The sequence below is a fragment of the Oncorhynchus keta genome, chromosome 32 (genome assembly GCF_023373465.1).
Source record: "Oncorhynchus keta strain PuntledgeMale-10-30-2019 chromosome 32, Oket_V2, whole genome shotgun sequence".
In the NCBI taxonomy this organism is placed as follows: domain Eukaryota; kingdom Metazoa; phylum Chordata; class Actinopteri; order Salmoniformes; family Salmonidae; genus Oncorhynchus; species Oncorhynchus keta.
This window is the reverse complement of record NC_068452.1, coordinates 25,107,028-25,131,356: the sequence shown is the minus strand read 5'-3', so window position 1 is coordinate 25,131,356 and position 24,329 is coordinate 25,107,028. Positions and strand designations below refer to the sequence as shown.

Sequence of the window (24,329 nt, the reverse complement as noted above, 5' to 3'; positions counted from 1 at the left end):
TATTCGCAATAAAAAGAACATGAATAAATGATACAACCACTCGAACTTTGAAATGTGCGTTACATTTATTAGCCTTAAAAAACAGAAGACATTTGGATGTTAGGTATATATATACACACAATGCTTTTAACCAGAAAAGGCACCTGGACATGCGAGTGAGTTCTTACGTTAGGAATATTCCTGCGTGGCTCAAAACTGCAGCGGCTATTAAACTCCAGACAAAATGGACACATTCACCTGACGAAGGTACACATCTTTATTCATCAGGTTAAAAAAAGCCAATAAGACAATAGTGGTGTAGTGATAGCTAAAAATATATTATTTTATAACATAAATAAAATAGTCTTAACGTTGCTCATATTCTGTCTGCAACAATGTATTGGTATCGCTCTCGCCTCTGGATACAGACAGTCCACCGTGTTTGCAGGGAAAAGTACAAATGAGAGTTAACTCCTATGATATAAACCAAAACATGCCTTAAACTTGAACTCTTTTTAAATGTAGCAACCTACACATGCTTAATAAATTATATTCTCAATACAAACAATTCATTATTTACCATTCAGAATCAAGAGGTATAAAAGAGCTCTCGTAAAGGCCATTTATGTCAATGGCTTGAAACTGAGCTGTAGTGAAGCTACGGCTGTGATTGTCTCAAACATTTCTTTATTGCCATCAGTATGTGCATGTCTCTCTAAGGGGCCTCTACTGGCAGTCTTTGGCCTTGTGGGTGGCTAATCTATTTATACCGCAGAGCTACAAGAAAATTAAGTCACGCTAACTGGTGAGTATATCTGATCTGAATAGTGGGGCTGTGTCAACAGGGCTTTCCTACTGAAATGCAGTACCCATAGACCTGTGTTGAGACACTTCCTTTATCTGAGAAAATGTTCTTTGTCCAAAACGCTGTGCGCAAATACGAAGAGCAAGAATGTGATCCCTTTACATTCTGGCTGCATGGGAGTGATAGACAGAGCAGGTTTATGCTTACTAATGTGTCAGGGAAACCTCCTCTTAATCCCGGCTCCTGTTCAGTAGGGCACACTGTAGCACTGTGTTCTCATTGGACAAGTTCAGGTAGTATCTCTGTTTCAAAACGTTTCATCCTTACTGAACACAACCCTAATGTCAAAATGCTCCAGTACAGCCCTGACAACAGCACTTCTCTCCCTCTCACTGTGAAAAGGAGAAGCCTTCCCACAGTGAGGTGAGGGCATATGGACATGTTGGTTGGTGCTGCATTCTAATCTATATCATCAGTACTGCTATGATATCCACTACTAAACCACAACCACAAACGCACTGTGATATTATCAAGGAGAGCTATGATGAAAATGTGTGGCTTGTGGTAAGTATAGTGACCTGGTATAGACGTGCAAGCCAGAAGGAACCAAAAGCACAATTGACTGCATCTTCTCTGGCCAGCAAGGGAAAGAAATCATGGGTGCGCATCTCAGCGAGGAAATCAAAGCGACTCGATTGGCCCTAGTAGTCTCCTTATGGACACCCAGATGGTTCCGCCCACAGTGCCTTTTTTCCCTCTTTCTGATTGGTCCCATGAGAGAGCTGCCACAGTATTTTGGAATCATCATCAGTGATGACTGGCCGTTCCCTCAGGCCTCGTGTGGGTGGGATGTGTGTCGGGTCACTTGCTGAGGTTGATGCTGACGTAGGATGTTGGGATGTAGCCCTCGTTCCCGTTGGCCCTGCGGACCCTGGTCCAGCCGTCACCTTTATCCTCCTCCACTACAGACAGCACCTCCCCCTCCTGCATGGTGATGGTCCCCTCGCTGGCACCTAGCAGGGACATGACAGCATGTTACACTATCGCCACGTACAAGTGTGTTATACCATAATAGTGTTGAGTACATTGGTGTCATTGTGACCCATCCACACCTACCTGGGAAGTTGTACATGGCTGTGCATTGGCCGATGGGAGCGACAAGCTCCTCCTCCTTCTCCTCCTCCTCAAAGTCGTCGTCAAACTCGGTGTAGATGGCCTGAGAGGGATCTGGGGTGCCTTCTTCAGAGTGGGTTCCGTCAGGGCTGGAGGGAGAAACACACATATGCTTAATAATAAATATAGGTATACGACTACAGTACATTCACTGACAGCCACGAGTGAAGCCTCAGCGTCTGGTTGCTAACCTGTATGGTTCGTGAGTGCTGCCGTTGTTGTTGGAGTGAGACCCGTAGCTCAATGCATCCTCTGGTAACGTATCTCTCCTGAGCATCGAGTCCCCTCGCCTTCCTGCCTCTGTCAACCATGACTACGAAACAAAGCACAGAGGACATTTACCATCGTTTCCTATAGATTGTGAGTGAGACCAAGTCAAAGAGAGGGAAGGGTTAGTATATTACATTAAGAAAAACACGAGGTCTGTGTTTACAAAGAACTATGTGAAGAGGTAACAAACAATATGTATTCTAGCTTGCATATGGGAACATTGCATGCAGTACATGACTGTGGCCAGTAGAGGGGAGTCCATTACCTCATACTTGTTGAGCTCTCCTCTCAGTCTCTCCATGTTCTGGGCTGTCTGGTTGATCTGGGGAGACAGACTGGCAGGGTCTCCCATCTGGGGGTTCTTCTCATACACATCCTTCATCTTCTCCAGGGCCTCACTGGAGAGACCGAGCAACACACACAGAGAGACCGAGCAACACACACACACACACACACAGAGAGAGAGAGGGAAAGAGAGGAGATGAGAGGTGGATTGATTCTCTGTGGTAATGCATCCCCTGTGAAGTGCAGTAATTGGTAAACAACACACACACAGGAATACTATGTTGGGAGAAGTTGTCAGTTGTCACAGAGATGGTTGTCAATGCAGTCAGTCAAAACTCCCCCACACACCTCTGGTCCACTTCTTTCTGCAACTCCTTGCCAATGTCATCTAGTTTCTGCTGTAACCTCTTCCTGCGCTGCTCGGGGGGGAGATGGCCAAAGTCCTCTGTCACCGTGGGCTGAGAAAACGCACAGGGCGGAACAGTCACTTTAGCACACACACACACACACATTCTCCATCACCATGGCACGTGGTAGGAGAGGAACACACCCCGCCACCCACAACCACCTCTAGAGGAAATGCCGGTCTGTGGTTAGGGTTCAGCCCAAGGGAAATGGTTGACAACAAGAAAGCATTTTTAACCTCTAGTAATGACATTGTTTTTGCTTTAGAGTGAACAAACAGATATGCTTCGTTTTTTTACAGTGAGCTGAACCCAAGACCACCACCATTGTCACCCATATAATCATTCCCATCCCATTGTCAGCACACCCACCCAAATAAGAACCTGTTTTTAGGAACTCTTCCATTGTGTTTTGTGGTGAACGTTTAAAGGAAGGAGTTTATCATAGTGACAGACCAGTAAAACAATGGAGGTAAACTGAAGCCAATATAAAAATCGGTCAAATTATACCATGTTGCCCCATTGCTGCAGTGACTTGAGTTAAGTATTGTTACACCCCTAATCCACCAGGTGGCCACCTCTTCAACTCTAACTCCAAACAGACAGACAGGCCATGTTTTCAGCCCTCTGCTTTGCATCCAATGTTGAATTTGAATCTGGCTGTGTTCCAGTTCATGTGCTAGCAGCTAAACTAGAGCGTGAACATTCCAGCATTGATTTGAAAAGGTAAACAAGCAGACTTTAGTGTGACGTTTGAGACCAAGATGCTTGTTCAATTGTACTGATGGAGAGGTGGTCATGTGTGAGATTCCCCCGTCAATGTGAGAAGCTGAGACACCCTTTAACACCCCACACAGACACCACTCTAGTATTACCATTACTATGATCCTCTCTGGAGAGAGCCTCTGAGGGAGAGAGAAACAGACAGACAACACGTGTGTGTGTGTGCGCGAGCGAGAGAACTGGGTGGTTCGAGACCTGAAGGTTGATTGGCTGAAAGCCGTGGTATATCAGACTGAAAAACATTTTTTTTGTACTGCTCTAATTACATTGGTAACCAGTTTAGAATAGCAAACAAAAAGGCACCTCTGTGTTTGTGGTATATGGCCAATATACCACAGCTAAGGGCTGTATCCAGGCACTCCGTGTTGTGTCACGCATAAGAACAGCCCTTAGCCGTTATGTTATCAGCTTCACTCTAAAATGTATTAAATAAAACATTTCTCATCAATCTACACACAATACTCCATAATGACAAAGCAAAAACAGATTTAGACATTTTTGCAAATATCTAAATCTGTTTACATATGTATTCAGATCCTTTGCTATGAGACTCGAAATTAAGATCAGGTGCATCCTATTTCCATTGATCATCCTTGAGATGATTCTACAACTTAATTGGAGTCCACCTGTGGTGAATTCTATTGATTTGACATGATTTGGAAAGGCACACACCTGTCTATATACAGGTCCTACATTTGACAGTGTACATTGAAGGTCCCTAAGAACACAGTGGTCTCCATCATTCTTAAATGGAAGACGTTTAAAACCACCACCACTCTTCCTAGAGCTGGCCACCCGGCCAAAATGAGCAATCGGGGGAGAAGGGCCTTGGTCAGTGACCAAGAACCAGACTGTCACTGAGAGCTCGGGAGTTCCTCTGTGGAGATGGGAGAACCTTCCCGAAGGAGAACAATCTCTGCAGCACTCCACCAATCAGGCCTTTAAGGTAGAATGGCCTGATGGAAGCCACTCCTCAGTAGAAGGCACATGACAGCCCGCTTGGAGTTTGCCAAAAGGCACCTAAAGGACTCTCAGACCATGAGAAACCAGATTCTCTGGTTTGATGAGAACAAGATTTAAACTCTTTGGCCTGAATGCAAAGCGTCACGTCTAGAGGATATCTGGCACCATCCCTACAGTGAAGCTTGGTGGTGGCAGCATCATGCTGTGGGGATGTTTTTCAGTGGCAGGGACTGGGAGACTAGTCAGGATTGAGGGAAAGATGAATGGAGCAAATTACAGAGAGATCCTTGATGAAAACCGTCTCCAGTGTGCTCAGCACCTCAGACTGGGGTGAAGGTTCACCTTCCAACAGGACAAAGACCCAAAGCACACAGCCAAGACAATGCAGGAGTAGCTTCAGGACAAGTCTCTGAATGTCCTTGAGTGGTCCAGCCAGAGCCCGGACTTGAACATCTCTGGAGAGACCTGAAAATAGATGTGCAGCGACGCTCCCCATCCAACCTGAAAGAGCTTGAGAGAATCTTCAGAGAAGAATGGGAGAAATTCCCTAAATACAGGTGTGCCAAGCTTTCAGCGTCATATCCATGAAGAACTGAGGCTGTAATCGCTGCCAAAGGTGCTTCAACAAAGTACTGAGTAAAGGGTCTGAATACTTATGTAAATTTCATATTTGGGTGTAGATTGATGAGGCAAAAAAACAAAACAACGTAATTAAATTTTAGAATAAAGGCTGTAACATAACAAAATGTGGAAAAAGTCCAGGGGTCTAAATACTCTGAATGCACTGTGTATCCAGAGTACAAAACACATGAAGGAAACCTGCTCTAAGGGTTAAAGGAGGATGTTTAAGCTTTGAGACATGGGTTGTGTATGTGTGCCATTCAGAGGGTGACTGGGAAAGACAACAGATTGAAGTGCCTTTGAACAGGGTCTGGTAGTAGGTGCCAGGCACACTGGTTTGTGTCAAGAACTACAACACTGCTGGGTTTTTCACAGTCAACAGTTTCCCGTGTGTATCAAGAATGGTCCACCACCCAAAGGACATCCAGCCAACTTAACACAACTGTGGGAAACATTGGAGTCAACGTGGGCCAGCATCCCTGTGGAACGCTTTAAACACCTTAGAAGGTCTATGCCCCGACAAATTGAGGTTATTCTGAGGGCGAAAAAAGGGGACGCCCGGGGGGGTGCAACTCAATATTAGGAAGGTGTTCATAATGTTTGGTGTAATCAGTGTCTGACACCTTCAAAGAGTCGGACTTTCCACTCTGAAAGGTCAACACCTGAAACATGAAACATTTTGCTCATTAATCGAGTCCGTTTTGATTGAACGTAATTCAGTCATTTCCTGGAACAATAAGACAGAACAGGTTGATCCACCAAACAGGTTAACAGAGGCTTTTGCGAGGAGACGTTGTGGCCCCTGACCCTGATGACTCACCATTCGCCCGAGGGTCCGGAAGGAGGATATTCTGGGTTTGACTGTCTTATTGATCTCCTTCAAACAGTACGACAATGGGTCCCGGCCGAACTTGGGGGAGGGGGTTCCGTTAGCGGGCGAGGGGGCGGGCGGCGTGGACAAGGGGGTGAGTGAGGAGGGGGCGGGAGAGAACTGGGGTGGGGTGAAGCACAGACACCCGGGGAGGGGGTGGCATGGAGGGAGAGAGGGAGGGGAGGACAAAAACAAAACAGATGACAAGGGAAAGAGAGAGAGACACCATCAACACCTTAAGCACACCACACAGAGAAGACGACACTGCAGCAGTTACTCCTGCAGAAGCCCACAGTCACCGGATCATTCACATAGCGCCACAACACCAGCAATGAAACACCAGTACAGCACCAGAGCCCCAACAGCAACAAAACACAAGCCACGATGAAGGGTAGAGTAGAGTGAGCCTACGTGAGGAACAAGGTTGACAGATTGGAGCAGACCAATGGGAGGTTCCATTGGTTAACCTCAATCTGGACACAGATACACAGGTAGACTGAACATTGTAGAAAGGACACCCTATAGGTCTGGACCTGGTATACGTGCTTGTAATAAGACGCATGGCAGGTCTCTAAGCTAGTGGGAACTACTGAACGTTGGCATGATGGTGTAACCACATGACCAAGTGAGGAGCAGTGAGGGAGAATATAGTCAACTCTACAGGCTGGTTTCTCAGTCACAGATCAGCCTAGACCTACAGGAGTCCTGGAATAAGAAGCACTTTAACTAGGAGCTGTTTGAGTCAAGTGTTGTGCAGTGGGGAGACTTTTTACAAATGACATCCAAAGCTCTTTCTCACAGGCCAATATGAAAGTTAACTCTGATCATTACTGATCCACCACTTTGGGGAGAGCAGGAGCGATGACACAGGAGCGGTGCACCACACAGACAGGACGGGAGGTAGGCTGGGTGTATTAGAGGAGCAGGATTGGACAGCAGTCAGCAGTGTAAGCCAATCAGACATGCAGCAGGAGGAAAGTGCTGGAAGAGACTGGGGGGAGGAGAGAGAGATGCAGCAGGGGACGGAGGCCGGCCATGATGTAGGTTAGCTCGGTGTTGGGTTGCTGTACTCGCAACATTCCTGTCTAGTTTATTTTCAGTCATTTCAGACTGGCTCAGGAGGCCTGTTTAAGGGACATCCAATATATTCTAGATCTAGACGGCCTCTAGTGGTCCAACGCCATGACGGTGTAGAGAGAACATCGAAAAAATGAGTTCACCTGGAACTAGTCATCCCTCCCTGTCCCAGTATCATCCCTAATGTTTGGCATTTCCCAAAGGTGTCATTGTGGTGGTTTGACTGCTAATATTTTAGTCTGGGCCAGTATAATACAGTATAATAGCAGTGTGTTTGTAGCGGCAAATTCAATGCGTTTGTGCCCGTCTGTGCTGATGAAAGAACAAGCTCTGCAGAACGTTGCCTGCTAGTAGAGTTGACCTATTGGAAACCACATCAGTCACACGCTACAGGAATTCAGAGGGGGCTTATTCCCAGACAGGCCAGGGACACAGCCATGCACATACCAGTTCTAGAAAGGTGTGTGTGTGTGTGTGTGTGTGTGTGTGTGTGTGTGTGTGTGTGTGTGTGTGTGTGTGTGTGTGTGTGTGTGTGTGTGTGTGTGTGTGTGTGTGTGTGAGAGAGAGAGGGGAGCCATGCAGTATGTACATGCAGAGCTCTGGGAACAGGAAAGATTGTGTGCGGAGAGCACAGCTTCAGGACCATAGTGATAGAGGTAGTCCCCAGACTCTTGTCTCCCTGATTCAGCCCCTCTGCCTCAACACTGACACACACTGCTCACGGTTGATCTACCTGCACCTTGGAGCACTGATCATTTCAAACACTGAGAAATCCACGCTTTCAGAAGAGGGAAATAACCTGATGTGGGCATGAATTATAGATCAGGATAATAATGTCTCTTCCCAACTCAGAAAGCCACTCAGCTAGTCAGAACTGAGTCATGGGAGTGGGCTGTATCAGGGAGTGTAAACTAGTCATTGTGTCTGCGAGGAGGCTTGGTACTAGCAGCCTACCTTACTCTTCTTGCTGAACAGCCAGAACGGTTTGCTCCTGTTCTTGCCCAGCAGCTCCAGGGGGCCTTTGGGTGTACTGAGGGTGCCCAGGCTGCTGTCTGAGGAGGCACGGTTGATGCCCTGACTGTAGTCCTCAAAGTCCAGGTCCCCAGGACGCTCAAAGCCTGACTTGTACTGCTCTATAAGAGCTATGGAGTCCTGCAGGGACAGTAGGTTACATTATGACAGTGAAACACAGACTAACAATAGCGAAACGTTTCAAAGCATTTGTGTTTCATACCCATTTCCCTCAAAATTCTGTCAAACTTCATTGGACCACATGCATCTACGTACGTTAGGTCTGGGTTTGTTTTGTATACATGCAGTACAGTACGGCCGACTCACATTCCTCTCGTTGACATTAGTGCCCGCTTTAGTGACGCCCTCCAGACACTTCCCGATAATGGGCATCACGTGCCTCTCCGTGTCTGAGAACAAGACGTAGCCCTGCGCCAGCTTCCTCACCCGCCTCTCATCCATATCCTGGAGTTTCTATAGGGCAAGGAGGCACATACATGACGTCACCCAATCAGATCTGCCATGTCTTGGTGCCTGATTACAGAGTAACCATCTCAAAAAGGTCAGATGTGTTTTTAGTGTCTGTTGAACCCAACGTTAGCATTTAAAATAGCTCCAGCAGAAGGAAGGAAAGCTAGGTTACGGTCAGGATGGACGGGTGAGAGGCTCTGCCTTACGTTGAAGATGAGAGGCATGTCGCTGAAGTAGAACTGGCTCTGCTCCTTGTTGTATTTCTGCAGCTGGGCTGCGTAGTCGTTCTTACACTCCTCCGCTATGTGTGTCCTCATGTTGGCCTGCTGTTTGGCCTGGACACCGGTAACAAAACAAACACACAGGTCTCACACACACACAGGCCGGTAATGGTGGCTCACATTCCACTGTTTAAAGGGGAAACGGGCCAAGTAGGACAGCTGGAATGTGTTCAGTAGGGCACACCGTAGGAAAACGTTCTGCAACGGAAAATGAAAACTTGTGTTCTTTTTATTCTGTGTTGGTGTCCTCTAACCTTCTCGACGTCGGCCTTTGTGGCGTTGATGTCCTGGTCAGTTTTCTCGGCATATTGAGCAGCTTTGTCCGCTTCCCGCCACTCCCTCTCAAAACGTTTCTTACTCTAAAACACAGAGAGACAGAAACACACCATGTTGATCTTAGCTAAACCCAATACTGTGCTCAGTGGGCATTTTTTGAATGGAAGAGAATAGACTCTACTATTGTGTACAAGCGAGACCTCTGCTTCACCCAAGGGTAGTGAACACTTGCACCTGACTTTACTGAAGTGGTGCTGACCCATACAGTGATGAGCAATGGGCAGGAGTGCTGCTGGTTTCTGGTCTCATTTTGGTGGTTCCCTACCCCTGCTTTTAAAAAGAGCTCCTCGTCTCTTTTTCCTGTATATTACAAATACTGGTCACCTGAGTCACCACACACACGCACTCACAACTAGTGAACAAACGTCCCTTTCACCGATGTAACAATGACCCCACTTATAGCAGACAAAAAGCAGACAATATGAGAGAGCATTCAGAAACATTTGACAACGTTCACCACTATAGACAATGAAGGACAGTGACTGGACAAAAACATTTCCCTTTGACTGAACAGAAAGAATAAACAGTTGTTCACTGACAAGCAAAGTACAGGCCTACTGTATAGAGAGGATGTATACATTAGTATTCTACCAAAAACGTAGATTTTCCCTTTGGAAGAGAGGAGTTATTGGCAGACGGCCTGACATGTAAACAAACGTACACTGTCGAGCTGCTTATAGGTGCTCTCCAAACTCTGCTGGGATTTCTTGGCCTCCGACAGATGCTGCAAACAGAAAAACAGAGAGAGAGAGGACACATGAGACACCAAGAACACTAGGATGATGACATGACGGTCCCTACTTAGACAGGGCCATTGGCATTGGGTACAGAATAAACAACAGCCACCAAAAACCACTGAACAAAACAGATGGTAAACAAATAGCAGTCTGTCTGTCTGTGGGTCATGTCTACTGGGAGGCTTTTTAGTGTTTGTGTGTGTTCTATATTCCATTGGGGTTGGGCCACGGCATTCCTCTGCTTTCAGAGGACGACAACACGACAGTGACCATCCCCTACGAGACGACCCAATCAAGGCTACCGTCGTGCCATAACAGAGGAACCTACAAATATCTGATGGTCCTTCCTGTCTCCTTCACAATCTCCCTCCTTTTCCCTCGATCCCACCCATCTTCACTCGCCCTCACTATAATAATCTTCCATCCTTCCCTCTCAGTGTGGATCTCTCTCTCTCTCTCACCGTCTTGCGCTCCATCTTGAGCTCCTGCAGGTACTTGGTGATTTCGATGCAGATGTTCATCATCATGTTCTCAGCAATCAGCTCCCTCTGTCCTGCGTAGTCGTTCATCTCATTCAGGATGTCCAGGAAGGACTGGTGGTTGGAAAACCTATGGGGGGAGGGGGGTAGAGAAGAGAGGAGATCTGTAATGGATTTGGGCGTTGACAGGAAGTTACATACACTGTTGCTTAAATAGCTGTATTAGCCAGGTAATGATAGGTCCATTACTTCCTTATTCCCGTTTCCCTCTCAGGGGGTATAGTAGCAGTCATTTGCATTGCTCTGCAGGTGCTGGCATAGCCTCTCCAACTACAGTACTATAGACAGGAAAGCAGTTTGAAAAGACATCATTGAAATTACGTTGTGTATTATTTTAGTCAAGCTTTGTTTTCCTTCTCTATGTCTGATTAGGAACTGAAAGTCATGTTGAAGATCACAGCTGGCCTGGGCAGGTACAAATTCAGCACATTTATTTTATGCACACACACATTCATTTGTACACACATTCATTCGCACACACATTCATTTGCACACACATTCATTTGCACACACAAAAAGCCCACCTGCATTCCTGTTCCTCTTTACAGCCTCGTTTAGGATTGTATTTCTTTGTTAGATTTCTGTCAATATTAGGAGAGGGGGAAGATATGGTAAGTAGTCTGGAAGATAGAATATGTCAAAAGCACAGATGCAAACTTAATTATCCTAAATGATAGGGACACACATCGCATCAAATGAGGGTGTCTATTCAAATCTCAATGAAGACGTTCTACTAACCTAAATTGGTTACAGTTTGCATTTAATAAAAATGATTTAAATTTAAAAATCAATCCACACCTCTAAGAAACAACACACACAAATATTTGCATCTTGTAGGCCAGCCTTGCCCGGTCCACTGGCACGGTTGATCTTTACATTTTGTCATTTTTATCTCAATATAAAAGGTAACAATTAATTACCTGTAAATGGTTTTCAATTCAAATGGTCAAAAAGAAACAAAAAAAGCTCAAGCAAGAATTCTACTAAGACTGTGAGTGGTACAGTCTGGGAGTGGTACAGTCTGGGAGTGGTACAGTCTGGGAGTGGTACAGCCTGGGAGTGGTCAGAGAGGAGCCTAATGGGAAGGATGTGTAACCTGAAAGCTAGCAGTTATTGATATTCTATTATCATCTAGGTCTAAAAAACCCACCCAGCCAAACAAGCTGAAAATTCAGGCAGCTCTTGCACTAAAAGGACATTATCATAATTGTCACAATTTCACTGTATGATTCCAACCTCAGTGTGGAGATATATAAAAAAAAAACTAAGAATATCATGTTTCTGACTGCACTGCCCCTTTAAGGGAAAGCCAATGCAAAACTACAGTCAATAATAACATCTGTTAAAACACAACCACTTCTCCTATTCTTCCTTCTTTCATTAGAGCTCTCTCTGACCACATCCTGTCCGTCATGTGCCAGTCTGCTCCCACTTCCTCTCCTCTCCACCAGAGCACAGCAGCAGATACTGACAGACACACACGGAGTGAGAGTGAGGATCAGAGAAAAGGGGAGGCAGTAATATAGGCTCGAGCTTGAGAATGAGGGCAGTGTTTCTGGGACTGTCTGGGCTGGGGCAATGCCAACAGGGGGAGACAAGTTCAACTCTGCCCCAAACTAGTCATAAGACACCACATACATTTCATAAAACAGCTTTTGAGCACAAACATCAACTGCTGTGGGCACACAGGCAGGAATGAGGCCTGAGGAATGAGGAACCATGAAGAATGAGGCCTACCTCAGCTGCTTGGCATAGTTCTGCTCTATCTCTGTCCTCTCCTTCACAAACTTGACATACTTCTCTACCAGTTCCAGCCCGGATTGCGTGTGCTTGTCGATGATGTCATATTGGTCCTGGGGAGAAGGAACATGAAGAGAGAGAGAGAGAGAGAGATATTACGGACGATACACACGAGATGCATGAAAAGCTCGTCACCATTCGATAAGAATGACAGGGTGCGTTCCATTTGGGTGAGTGACGTCATCTAAGGAAATGCTGGATATTAAATTAGTCCGAGGCAACATTTAGTTTACAGACTGTTGATACTGAATCTCAAGTCACCATATCTACCCAAATGTTATGCCTTCCAAGAATTCTCCACATATACACAACCATTGACCCCCAGCCTTGAGGTGCTAAATCATGCTGCGTTCTGCTACTAAAGAGGGGGGGAGAAAGTTGGAACAGGGCCAGAGAGAGAGCGAGAGGCCACAGGGAGGAGGACGACCTTCTACCGACAGGAAATAGGAAGCGCCCCACTCTTCCTGTGGTACATGGACTCCGTAGAAACACCCCACATATGAATTGCATAGAACACTAAATAACCAACTGATTACCGCAAAACTGAAAAATTGGAGGAGGCAAGTGGAAGGGAGCGAAGGTAGGGAACTTGTTTGTCTACCCTTTAAAAGGCCAAAATTGGCTAAAAGAAATCGTCATAAATTGAAAAACATACCAGTTTCATTGGAGGACCAAAATGTTGACAGCGGTGCCATACAGATTGTAAAATAGAAGAGATTTGATGTACCGATTCTATGGCACATGGTTTATGAACTGATACAAAACAACTTGAAAGATTTTTTTCAATAAAAAAATGTATGTATAAAATTCTTGCCACCAACAGTATGTTATGTTTATAGGGCATACAGACATCTCAGCTCTGCAGATTTTGCTGCGAAGAGACAGTATCATTAGATCATTTATTCTGGTATTGCCCTTATGTAGCTTGTTTCTGGTCACAGGTTCAGGAATGGCTGAAAAAAAAAAAAATCACAACATTTACCTCAAATTTACCCTACAAATAGGACTGTTGGGAGATTTGGAAAGCCATAGTCAATCAATCAATATGATAGTTTCAATAAAAATATTAATCTTTAATTTACAATCTGTAGATACTATGGGATTAGGAAGGTTCAGAATCTATGTGAAACATCACAACACAGTTGAAATCAAGTTGAGGGAGCGTGCAATTAGCATGCTAACTGTAGGAATGTCCACCAGAGCAGTTGCCAGAGAATTTAATGTTCCTTTCTCTACCATAAGCTGCCTACAACATCATTTTAGAGAATTTGGCAGTACATCCAACAGGCCTCACAACAGCAGACCACGTGTAACCACGCCAGCCCAGGACCTCCACATCCAGCTTCTTCACCTGCAGGATCGTCCAATGGGTGGTGAGGAAGGGGTGCTGAGGAGTATTTCTGTCTGTAATAAAGTTTGAAAATACTCATTCTGATTGGCTGGGGAAATCAAAATGGCCACCTGACTATTTAAAATCGCCCCCTCCATTTGTTTGTACATTGCATAGAAAATAAACAGCGAGTAGCAGCAGTCACTTCACCCCTACCTACATGTACAAATTACCTCGACTAACCTGTACCCCCCGCACATTGACTTGGTACCCCCCTGTATATAGCATCGGTATTGTTATTTTATTGTGTTACTTGTTATTATGTTTTACTTTAGTTTACTACATATTCTCTTAACTCTTCTTGAACTGCACTGTTAGTTACAGGCTTGTAAGGAAGCATTTCACGGTAATGTCTACTGCACCTGTTGTATTCGGCGCATGTGACAAATGAAGTTTGATTTGATGCCCTCCCAGGCCCACCCATGGCTGTACCCCTGCCCAGTCATGTGAAATCCATAGATTATGAATTTATTTCAGTTGACCGACTTCCTTACATGAACTGTAACTTCATCAAATCTTTGAAATTGTTGCATGTTGAGTTAATATTTTGTGTTCATCGGTGTATATTCTTGCTGTGTAACTACTGTGAAGAAAAGAAATGTGCCATGCTTGTCAACTGTGTATATAATGTACAAAAAAATAAAAGCCGTAAAAAAAAAAAAAAACGTTTATTTTTGTCCTCCGAAGAGGGTGGTGGACGGGGCAAACTAAAGAAACTACAAAACGTAACACATCGTTATTTGATTTCCCTACACTTCATAAGCAAACGTATCGTCAACTCACACAAGAAAAACTCAAATAGGCTTGCTACCACACGTATCATGAACAGAAATTCCCACACTTTGATATGCAGTGAGGACTCTTCTAGTCTCTTTAGTTCCTTTTTTGGCTGGGTGCTTTATGGCCACTTCAAGCACAGACAAGCCTGTTAGAGAGTGAGGATGATATCAAGGAACTCTGTAGTTAAAGTATGGAGGAGGGCCATTCAATGGGAAGAGATTCCTATCATGTTGGGCCATGTTCTTGACCCATCCTACCCCTTCAAAGGGCACACGATAAAAAGAGAGTGAACAAATAACACCTAAGGCCTTTGATTTGAGAAGAGACTTGTATGAGACATTGCGAGCGAGTTGCTGTATGTGTGCATGTGTAGAACACAGAGGACTACATTTTTAGAAGTCTGATCAAATGTTTCGGGGCAGGAAAATGAAGGCCACAGCACACAGTGTGCTCTTTTTGTGTTCACCCGAAACACCACCAAGAGACGCAGAGAGAACACAACAAACTGGTTGGTTTTCATTCCAGTTTAACAGAGTCCGCCGGTCTTCGAGGTTAAGTTGTAAATAAACCAAGCCGATTGTTGTTTCACAACCATTCGGCCTACTGGCTGGGGTGGATGTCTTCCACCGCACAAACATAACCTTGTTTGCCCTCTCCATAAAACACTTTTGTTTAGAAATTGGTTCCAATTTAAAGTTTCAGTAAAGCTAGGACATTCAGTTGGGTTTTTCATGAGCATACTGTTGGCTTCATGATAGAATTTAGGACACATCAAAGAACCGTAAACTTCCAATGACTGTAGGCCCATCCATCCATGTTGGCCCTGCCTCAACCCAGTCTTCTACCTCCACCCCCCCAACTCCAGACAGATTCACTTGTAAAGGCATCACCCTAGGCATGGGAAGTCATCCTGCTCAGTGGTGGAAAAAGTTCCCAATTGTCATACTTGAGTAAAAGTAAAAGATACTTTAATAGAAAATGACTTAAGTAAAAGTGAAAGTCACCCAGTAAAATACTACTTGAGTAAAAGTCAAAAAGTACTTGGTTTAAAATATACTTAAGTATCAAAAGTAAAAGTAAAAAATGTAATGTCAAATTCCTTATATAAAGCAAACCAGGTGGAACCATTTGTTTTTTGTATTATTATTATTATTATTATTATTATTATAATATACGGATAGCCAGGGGGACACTCCAACACTCAGACATCATTTACAAACCAAGCATGTGTTTAGTGAGTCCGCCTGATCAGAGGCAGTAGGGATGACCAGGAATGTTCTTTTGATAAATGTGTGAATTAGGCTATTTATTTTGTAGTACTTTTGTGTGTCTGGGGAAATGTGTGGAGTAAAAAGTACATATTTTCTTTAGGAATGTAGTGAAGTAAAAGCGGTCAAAAATATAAATAGTAAAGTACAGATACCTCCAAAAATGACTTAAGTATCCTACTCCATGACCACAGAGAGGGTTTCCTACCTTAGTCGCTATCTTTCATGAACATTATAAAGGGACCGTCTGCCATGCTACATTTCTTTACAGGCTCTGTGTGGAACACACACACACACACACACACACACACACACACACAGCCTGTCCTCACTCAGTCACACTAGCAGCCAGGGCTAATGCCCATACACTGATCTTACACACTGAACACTAAGGTGCCTAAAATAACTGCTGGATTAACGGCAAGGAAAGCAGGGGACAGATGCCACAGAGCAGGCAGCACAGTTGGCCACGAACGTTACTGGCCAAACACAATCACAACCAATTAGGCAGTCTGGACATTGTGGCGAGAGAAGGAACGAATGTTGAATGAATGTTTTCCAATAGTCTCCCTCACACAAATACAAACATATGAAAACATGGTTAGATCTGTGTGCAAATTGAAGTCATTCTCTAAATTACCAGCTAATAACACCTGATAGAAGGTACAGTAAACTACCAGCTAATAAAACCTGTTTGAGTTTACATGTTTTCAGAGAAAAGTAGAGGTTTGAAGAAATGTCTCTTGGGTTAAAAAGGGAAACAGATGTGGCAAATAAATAAATAAATAAATAAATAAATAAATAAATAAATAAATACATACAAGAGCATGGATAGATGAGATGTTTTGAGTTCATTAAACGAGGTCAAACCTAATTAGGTTGCTGGTGCTCCATGCAGCACAGCACTGAGGATGGAAAGAGGACATGAGGAATAGAGAGAGGCACGGGGGAGGGGGGACATGGGTAATGAGGTCAGAACCTACCGTCCCACCCTCCTCTCTGTAACACACCATTTACATATTCACTATACGGGGTGTGTGTGTGTGTGTGTGTGTGTGTGTGTGTGTGTGTGTGTGTGTGTGTGTGTGTGTGTGTGTGTGTGTGTGTGTAGGAGGTCAGATCACTGGGTGGGTGGTGGAGTAGCCATAGCCTGGCTCTCAGATAAACCGTGTAGCAACATTGAGAGGCAGTGTGTTCTCGGCCTGATTTTCTAGTGAAAAGACTGCTTGTTTCTCTGTTTGTCTTGTCCATTGTGTCGCCTACCAGCTCCCACTGTAACTCACTCTTGTGCACATTGGCTGGGGAATCCATGACAACCAGTGGCAGTCAACAGAGGTTGAAATCAACTCAGTATACTCATTATAACCATGTGAGATCGATGAGCGAGAGCAAAGATCCATCCAGCCATCTATGTTAAAAAGTGAGCTATTGCTTGTTGTCACACGGTACTCTAGTGGGCACCAATCCTGGTCCTGGAAAGCAAGTGTTCACTACAGTGTTTTTCCAGGCTATTTTAAATTCCTCAATAAAAAGTTATTGGTGGTCAGTAATTAGCCTGGTTGGGAAACCCTCTCTCCAGGACTAGAGTTGGATTGGTGACCACTGGCATGCTCAGTACAGTGCACTGTTGAAAACATTGAAGGATCTGGAGTAAATGTGCCATCATGTAACTGATATCATTCAATATGTCAACTGTGTGTGTGAGACTGTGTGCTCCATCCATGTGCACGGTGGGTAGCAGGAGGCAAAAATGTCCTATTTCTGGGAATCAAGTAGCGCCCAACTGTGTGACAACTTGTTGCGGACATGGCCCTCCCAAAAGTGGATCCTTCCTTAGGACAAAACTAGTCTTGGGGCAAGGAATGTCAATTAAATTCACTCAAGCTCAAAACATCAAAGGCCTCTAGGCCCTAGACATTCTGAATGTCTGGCAGTTTGTGCACAACCATCTGGGTCATAGGCTTTTTCTTGAGGAATTAAACATAGACTTGAACTTGGCTAGCTAGCTGATAGCATAATGATCTGAGAGACAAGACACCAGCACAAGCTGCGTTGTTCTTCAGGGTCCCCAAATGACAGCACTCTGATTTGAGTTACGAATCGTGCTACAACTTATGTACCTGCTACAATGGCTGCGTTTACACAGACAGACAATTCTGCTCTTTTGTCCATTTAAGGAGGGGGGGGGGGGCTTATATGCAGATTCAGAAATGTCCACGTGCAAAAACGTCACAAATTGCGTGCAGCAATTACACACTATTACATTTATGGGCAAAACACACTGATCTGATTGAACAAAGGACAAATTAGTGAAAAATATCAGAATTGGACTGCCTGTGTAAACAGTGTAACATTTGTATCTGTTCAGAGAGTGACATGCTGGTCCAACTCAAGGTGTCAAAAAAATGATATGGACCCATCCAATTGGCAACAGATTTTCATGTGAAAATTAAAAAAATAAGTCATTTCAGGACAATTTGGCACCGGACAACAGGGAACATTTTTATTGACCAGACAATTGAGAAATTTTATGGACATCCATATGCATTCAGATCCAACCTGGCACAGCCAACAGCATCAATAAATTAGGGATATTGGCCAAATTAGCCACATTTACGAGTCCTTAAAAACCACCCTTAAACAAATTACAAAAACACTATTCCTTGTGTTTCGATGTGTAGCATATGCAACACTTTATAGACTAATTTGAGGCTACTTTCCTAAAACAATTGTCCACCTCACGGTTCAGCTGTCAGAGATTTGAGCACTAAATGCACCAGGGAATTGCATGCAATGGCTTCCGTGTCCACAGTATGAGATTCATATTTTAACAGCTTGATTCTGGTTGTACACAAATGTGTTTACATCCCTGTAAGTGAGCTTTTCTCATTTGCCAAGATAATCCATCCACCTGACAGGTGTGGCATATCAAGAAGCTGATTAAACAGCACGATCATTACACAGGTGCACCTTGTGCTGGGGACAATATAAGGCCACAAAATTACTACAGGGGAGTATCAAGCAACTTCGCACAACCATTGAAGAGGAGTGGGACAACATTCCACAATCAACAGCCTGACAACTCTATGCGACGGAGATATGTCACGCTGCATGAGGCACATTGCCCATTTAAATAAAGCTTACTTTAAATTTAAAAAAATTTAAATGGTCACACTAGATAATGCCTGGTTTTCTGATCCATGCCCTTACCTTAGGTAAGGTGCATTCTGTATTCCGAGTCATGTGAAATCCATAGATTTGGGCCTAATTAATTTATTTCAATTGACTGATTTCCTTATATGAACAGTAACATGTTTGAAACGCACGTTGCGTTTATATATTTTTGTTCCGTATGCGTTTATATATTTTTGTTCCGTATGCGTTTATATATTTTTGTTCAGTATGCATGCGTATGTGTACATTGTATACAAAGTATTCAGACCCCTTGACGTTTTCCACATTGTGATGCGTTACAGCCTTATTAAAAAATGTATTACATTGATAAGGAAAATAAACAATCACAAATGTATTACATTGATAAGGAAAATAAACAATCACAAATGTATTACATTGATAAGGAAAATAAACAATCACAAACAAAAACAGGTTTAGAAAATGTTGCTAATTTCTTTCTTTTAAAAAAAATCTCACATTTATCTAAGTATTACCCTCGGGTCTTATTGGGTATGACGCTACAAGCTTGGCACACCTGGGGGAGTTTCTCCCATTCTTCTTTGCAGATCCTCTCAGGCTCAGTCAGGTTGGATGGGCAGCGTTGCTGCAGTTATTTTCAGGTTTCTCCAGAGATGTTCGTTCGGGTTCATGTCCGGGCTCTGGCTGGGTCACAAAGACTTGTCCCAAAGCCACTCTTGTGTTGTCTTGGCTGTGTGATTAGGGTCGTTGTCCTATTGAAAGCTGAACCGCCACCCCAGTCTGGAGGAGCTGAGCGCTCTGGAGCAGGTTTTCATCAAGGATCTCTGTACTTTGCTCCGTTCATCTTTCCCTCGATCCTGACTAGTCTCCCAGTCCCTGCCGCTGAAAAACATTCCCACAGCATGATGCTGCCAACACGCTTCACCGTAGGGATAGTACCAGGTTTCCTCCAGACGTGATGATTGGTATTCAGGCCAAAGAGTTAAATCTTGGTTTCATCAGACCAGGGAATCTTGTTTCTCGTGGTCTGAGAGCCCTTTAGGTGCCTTTTGGAAGTGGGCTGTCAAGTGTATTTTACTGAGGAGTGGCTTCTGTCTAACCACTCTACCATAAAGGCCTGATTGATGTTTGTCCTTCTGAAAGGTTATCCCATTTCCACAGAGGTTGAGATCTGTGAGAGTGACCATCGGGTTCTTGGTCACCTCCCTGACCATGGCCCATTTCCCCAGATTGCTCAGTTTGGCCAGGCGGCCAGCTCAAGGAAGAGTCTAGGTGGTTCTAAACTTCTTCCATTTAAGAATGATGGAGGCCACTGTGTTCTTGGGGACCTTAAACAGAACTTAAACGGAACTTAAATAGACAGGTGTGTGCCTTTCCAAATCATGTCCAATCAATTTATTTTACCACAGGTGGACTCCAATCAACTTGTAGAAACATCTCAAGGATGATCAATGGAAACAAGATGCACCTGAGCTGAATTTCGAGTCTCATAGCAAAGGGTCTGAATACTTATGTAAATAAGGTAAAAAAAATAAAAAAAATAAAAAAGTAAAAACTGTTTTTGCTTTGTCATTATGGGGTAGCGTGTGTAGATTGATGAGAAAAAATGCATTTAATCCATTTTAGAATAAGGCTGTAATGTAACAAAATGTGAAAAGGGGAAGGGCTCTGAATACTTTGAGTATCTGCTTCCATACATTTTTTCAACTGGTGCCGGGGGACCTTCAGGTGAGTCTTGTGAGGCCCGTGGGCATCCTAGAGCAAAACAACCTGACATGTACATGTTTGTGAGTCTAACCATTCCACAGAGGGGTCATATTAGTGTAGCCCAGACTGTTTGGATGCTACAGACAGAAGTTGGCAGATTGAAGTTGGTACAGCCAGACGCATCCCATGGTGTTCGTGAGAGTGATCTTTCCATAGGAGTGATAATAGTTCGTAGGCCACACCGTTCCGATGTTACATACGATTTTGTGAGAAGACAGCTTTTCGAGGGATGTCTCATGGTCTGACAAACCCTGCTCTAGTTCTGCCACCTTCCACCGCAGATGCAGAACTGCGACATCAGATGCGGTGGATTGAGACGCATCCAATGCAAAAAAAAAAAACTGATCTCTTGCTTGAATTGACAGCTTTGTATTATTATGCTAATTAGAGTTCTGCAGGGCGCGGACATCAACTCTAGGGGGTTTTAAAGCAAACTTAAAGCAGACTCAGAGCTGCCTACTCTCACACATTGGCCCTTAACATGTAGGTCCATTGCTCAGTCAAGAGTTGATATCTGATAGAGTTTTGCATAATACATCCCATGCCTCAACTGGGTTTGCCCGAGCTTTATTTATCACGGCCACTGATCACTCTATACGAACCATATCTAGAAAATGTTTGAGGTGAGAGGATTGTAGGGGTAATCCAAGCACTAAGGATAACCTTTTTTTTTGCCGATGTCAACACCACATAAATTATTCATTTTCTGAACCAGTTGAAGTACAAATGCAGTCATCATTCAAAAAAAAAAACTAAAAGGTGGATCTTTGTTCACAGGGAAACCCATAACTTTAGTAAGGCAATTTAAAACATGTGACCAGAACTAGGACGTGACAGGACATTCCCAAAACATGTGACCAGAACTAGGACGTGACAGGACATTCCCAAAACATGTGACCAGAACTAGGACGTGACAGGACATTCCCAAAACATGTGACCAGAACTAGGACGTGACAGGACATTCCCAAAACATGTGACCAGAACTAGGACGTGACAGGACATTCCCAAAACATGTGACCAGAACTAGGACGTGACAGGACATTCCCAAAACATGTGACCAGAACTAGGACGTGACAGGACATTCCCAAAACATGTGACCAGAACTAGGACGTGACAGGACATTCCCAAAACATGTGACCAGAACTAGGACGTGACAGGACATTCCCAAAACATGTGACCAGAACTAGGACGTGACAGGACATTCCCAAAACATGTGACCAGAACTAGGACGTGACAGGACATTCCCAAAACATGTGCATTAGTGTTCAAACAGCATCTATCACATATTGGGAGTAGGAATCAGCTTCATAGAATGCAGCCTTTAGACAGCATGTACTAAAGTCGATTTCATCCACACTTGCATTAGTCCCCTCGTTTGGTGATCAATCATTTTGTCAAAAAGATTGTGAACCCGAAAACTGTATGTTTGATTCTAGAGGGGGGGGACAATGAATAGAACAATTGTTTGGTTAAGGGTGTAGGGGCAGATGTATGTCATCTTGTCTTCAGGAGATTTTATTATGCATTTACTTTAGTCTGATCTGTGGAACAATTCTCACTCTTAACAATGGGCTAAAATATAGGGTAATAACTATGCTTGTCGGCAAGAACACTACAGGTATTCCCCACACATTTTATTATTCCACTTCTTCCCGATTTTGCCAGTATTAATCACACATTTGAAGTCTGATATGGCTACTTGTGTGTTTGCAGCCATTCATGGACAGTTTTGAATAAATTATACAAATAAGCATTAATATTAAATGCTCCAGGAACCAAATATTTTAGTATTGTGCACAAGCTAGGCAGCGATGGTAGAGTAAGATGACAGCAAGGATCTTCAACTATATAGTAAGCAAGTAAGTAGGTAGTCTCGCACGAGTCGGAACGGCTCACAGGGCAGGAGCCCAACTCTTGTTTCTGTAGCGTGAGGCAGCTTGATGTAAAGTACACCCCCCGGATAAGACGCTAGTCTATTCCAGAGCCTTACCTCCAATCTATCTCCTGAGTAGGCACAAACCACCTGAATATTGATATGTATTCGATGTTTCATCAAGTTTGGGTGATTTAAATGAAATATTGTTATAACAAGAACATTTTCAAAACACCCAGCACTTGAAAAACATAAATCAGATGTGGCCAACTCTCCCGGAGAGCAAGCAGGATTTTCTTCCAGCCCTATTTAAAGAGAGTTACCCACTAATATTAAATATTCCTGTGCAGTGCAGAGCCTTGGTGTACTGGTGACACTCCACCGCATGTGTTGCATACAACATTCCACCCGAGAACAGGGATCAAATCCCTGCTTCCAACCTTCCCACTGTTTCTAGCATTTGCCTGTGTCCCAATCTCCATTTCATTCCTGTCTGAAAGTGTCAAACCACAAAAACAAAAATACATCATCCCCCCCAAAAATCTCAAAGTAACAACGTCGTCAAATTGAGTGTTCATTTCATGTTCAAAGCATCCTCAATACACATAACCTGTGGTTTAATTTGATTTGTTTTTCCACCCCGGTCATCGGCCAACGTCATATCAAAATACATAGAATTGCTGGAAATTTGTTTTAAAACATAACATTTTCTTGAAGGAAGACCTCCAGGGTCCCATCTAGGGGTTGTGCCAGGGGGCAATGAAATTCACACGCAAATCTCCGCTCCAAGATGTATTTTTAAAGCGTATTTCCTTGCAATTGTACGATATCGTATGCATGTTTATATGATACCAGAGGACGAGGCCCAAATGAGTTCCAAAAAATGTACACTTGGGACACGCGGTCAATTTTGACCCTGTTCTGGGTCCAGTTGAGTATGCCTGGGACAGATGTTCTGAGAGGGAAAGAAATCTCAGCATAGTTTGACTACCTCCATCAAACCCAGTCTCTTGGCATGCTCATAGTCGTAGAAGAACATACATGCTACATCACATTAAAAGTGGCAAAAACAATACTTTGCAAAACTTCACGAGAGCTAAAGCCCTTGGCAGATCCCAGACTGCTCGCATACTCACCCAGAGATCCGTTCCCCAGTCCATGTTTAACGTCTTCTAATCAGCGGATCCCTGAATACAAAGAACTTCTTCAAAGTTATCCCAATTTGGAGGACGCCTCAAACCTGGGAGATGAATTCCGAGGACGCTCAAATACCCCTTCTGTATCCTTTCCGTTTCTAAACAGTGAGAATCATTTCTCCCTATAATTTAGCAAACTAATCTAGTTCATCTAAACAATATTCGTTGCAAAGGAAAGAGGGATAAACTAGCTTTCATATCCGCGTCACTCCCAAATCCTAATTCTTAAAGGGACAGTTCCCTAATGTATTTTCCTTCAATAAAATGTTCACTGGCGACAGACTGGCAGTGGCATGTCATAATCAGTGAATCTTGTTTATTTATGGGCATACACAAGTCACTTTTAAAAACATATTTGAAAATAGTTTTATAAAGGAAAATGAATGTTCAGATTCTATTGTAATTAGACTACAGCAAGCAATACAATTAACTATTGATATAGAAATATGAACATTCTTATTAAATTCCTTTGTATGTTGTCAGATGCAAGACACTT

The 24,329-nt window shown here is 43.7% G+C and overlaps 1 protein-coding gene across 5 annotated transcripts; it reads right to left on the bottom strand.

The window, feature by feature from the left end:
• Window positions 1-43: 43 nt before the first annotated feature.
• Window positions 44-24,058, bottom strand: LOC118365418 (cdc42-interacting protein 4 homolog). 5 transcript variants are annotated; one of them, XM_035747594.2, is made up of 16 exons: window positions 23,774-24,058; window positions 12,344-12,459; window positions 11,131-11,187; window positions 10,529-10,676; window positions 9,992-10,054; window positions 9,249-9,353; window positions 8,920-9,048; window positions 8,570-8,716; window positions 8,186-8,383; window positions 6,104-6,274; window positions 3,792-3,821; window positions 2,861-2,970; window positions 2,493-2,625; window positions 2,149-2,270; window positions 1,901-2,046; window positions 44-1,797 (listed from the first exon to the last, which is right to left on the bottom strand). In XM_035747594.2, the coding sequence occupies exons 1-16, from the start codon at window positions 23,795-23,797 to the stop codon at window positions 1,646-1,648; spliced, it is 1,851 nt and encodes a 616-aa protein (XP_035603487.2). In that variant the 5' UTR covers window positions 23,798-24,058; the 3' UTR covers window positions 44-1,645. The 5 variants fall into 5 exon arrangements, with proteins under 5 accessions (XP_035603487.2, XP_035603489.2, XP_035603488.2 ...); XM_035747596.2 differs by lacking the exon at window positions 23,774-24,058 and adding an exon at window positions 10,796-10,884 and having other exon boundaries at window positions 12,344-12,435; XM_035747595.2 differs by lacking the exon at window positions 3,792-3,821 and having other exon boundaries at window positions 23,774-24,057.
• Between the last annotated feature and the right edge of the window lie 271 nt (window positions 24,059-24,329).

Coding starts and splice junctions, on each gene's coding strand:
- LOC118365418 (XM_035747594.2), bottom strand. CDS start 23,797: ATGGACTGGGGAACGGATCTCTGG. Junction 10,677..11,130: donor AAAGAGGAACAGGAATGCAG/GTGGGCTTTTTG, acceptor CTCCCCCCATAG/GTTTTCCAACCACCAGTCCT. Junction 2,626..2,860: donor CAGAAAGAAGTGGACCAGAG/GTGTGTGGGGGA, acceptor CGGTCTCTCCAG/TGAGGCCCTGGAGAAGATGA.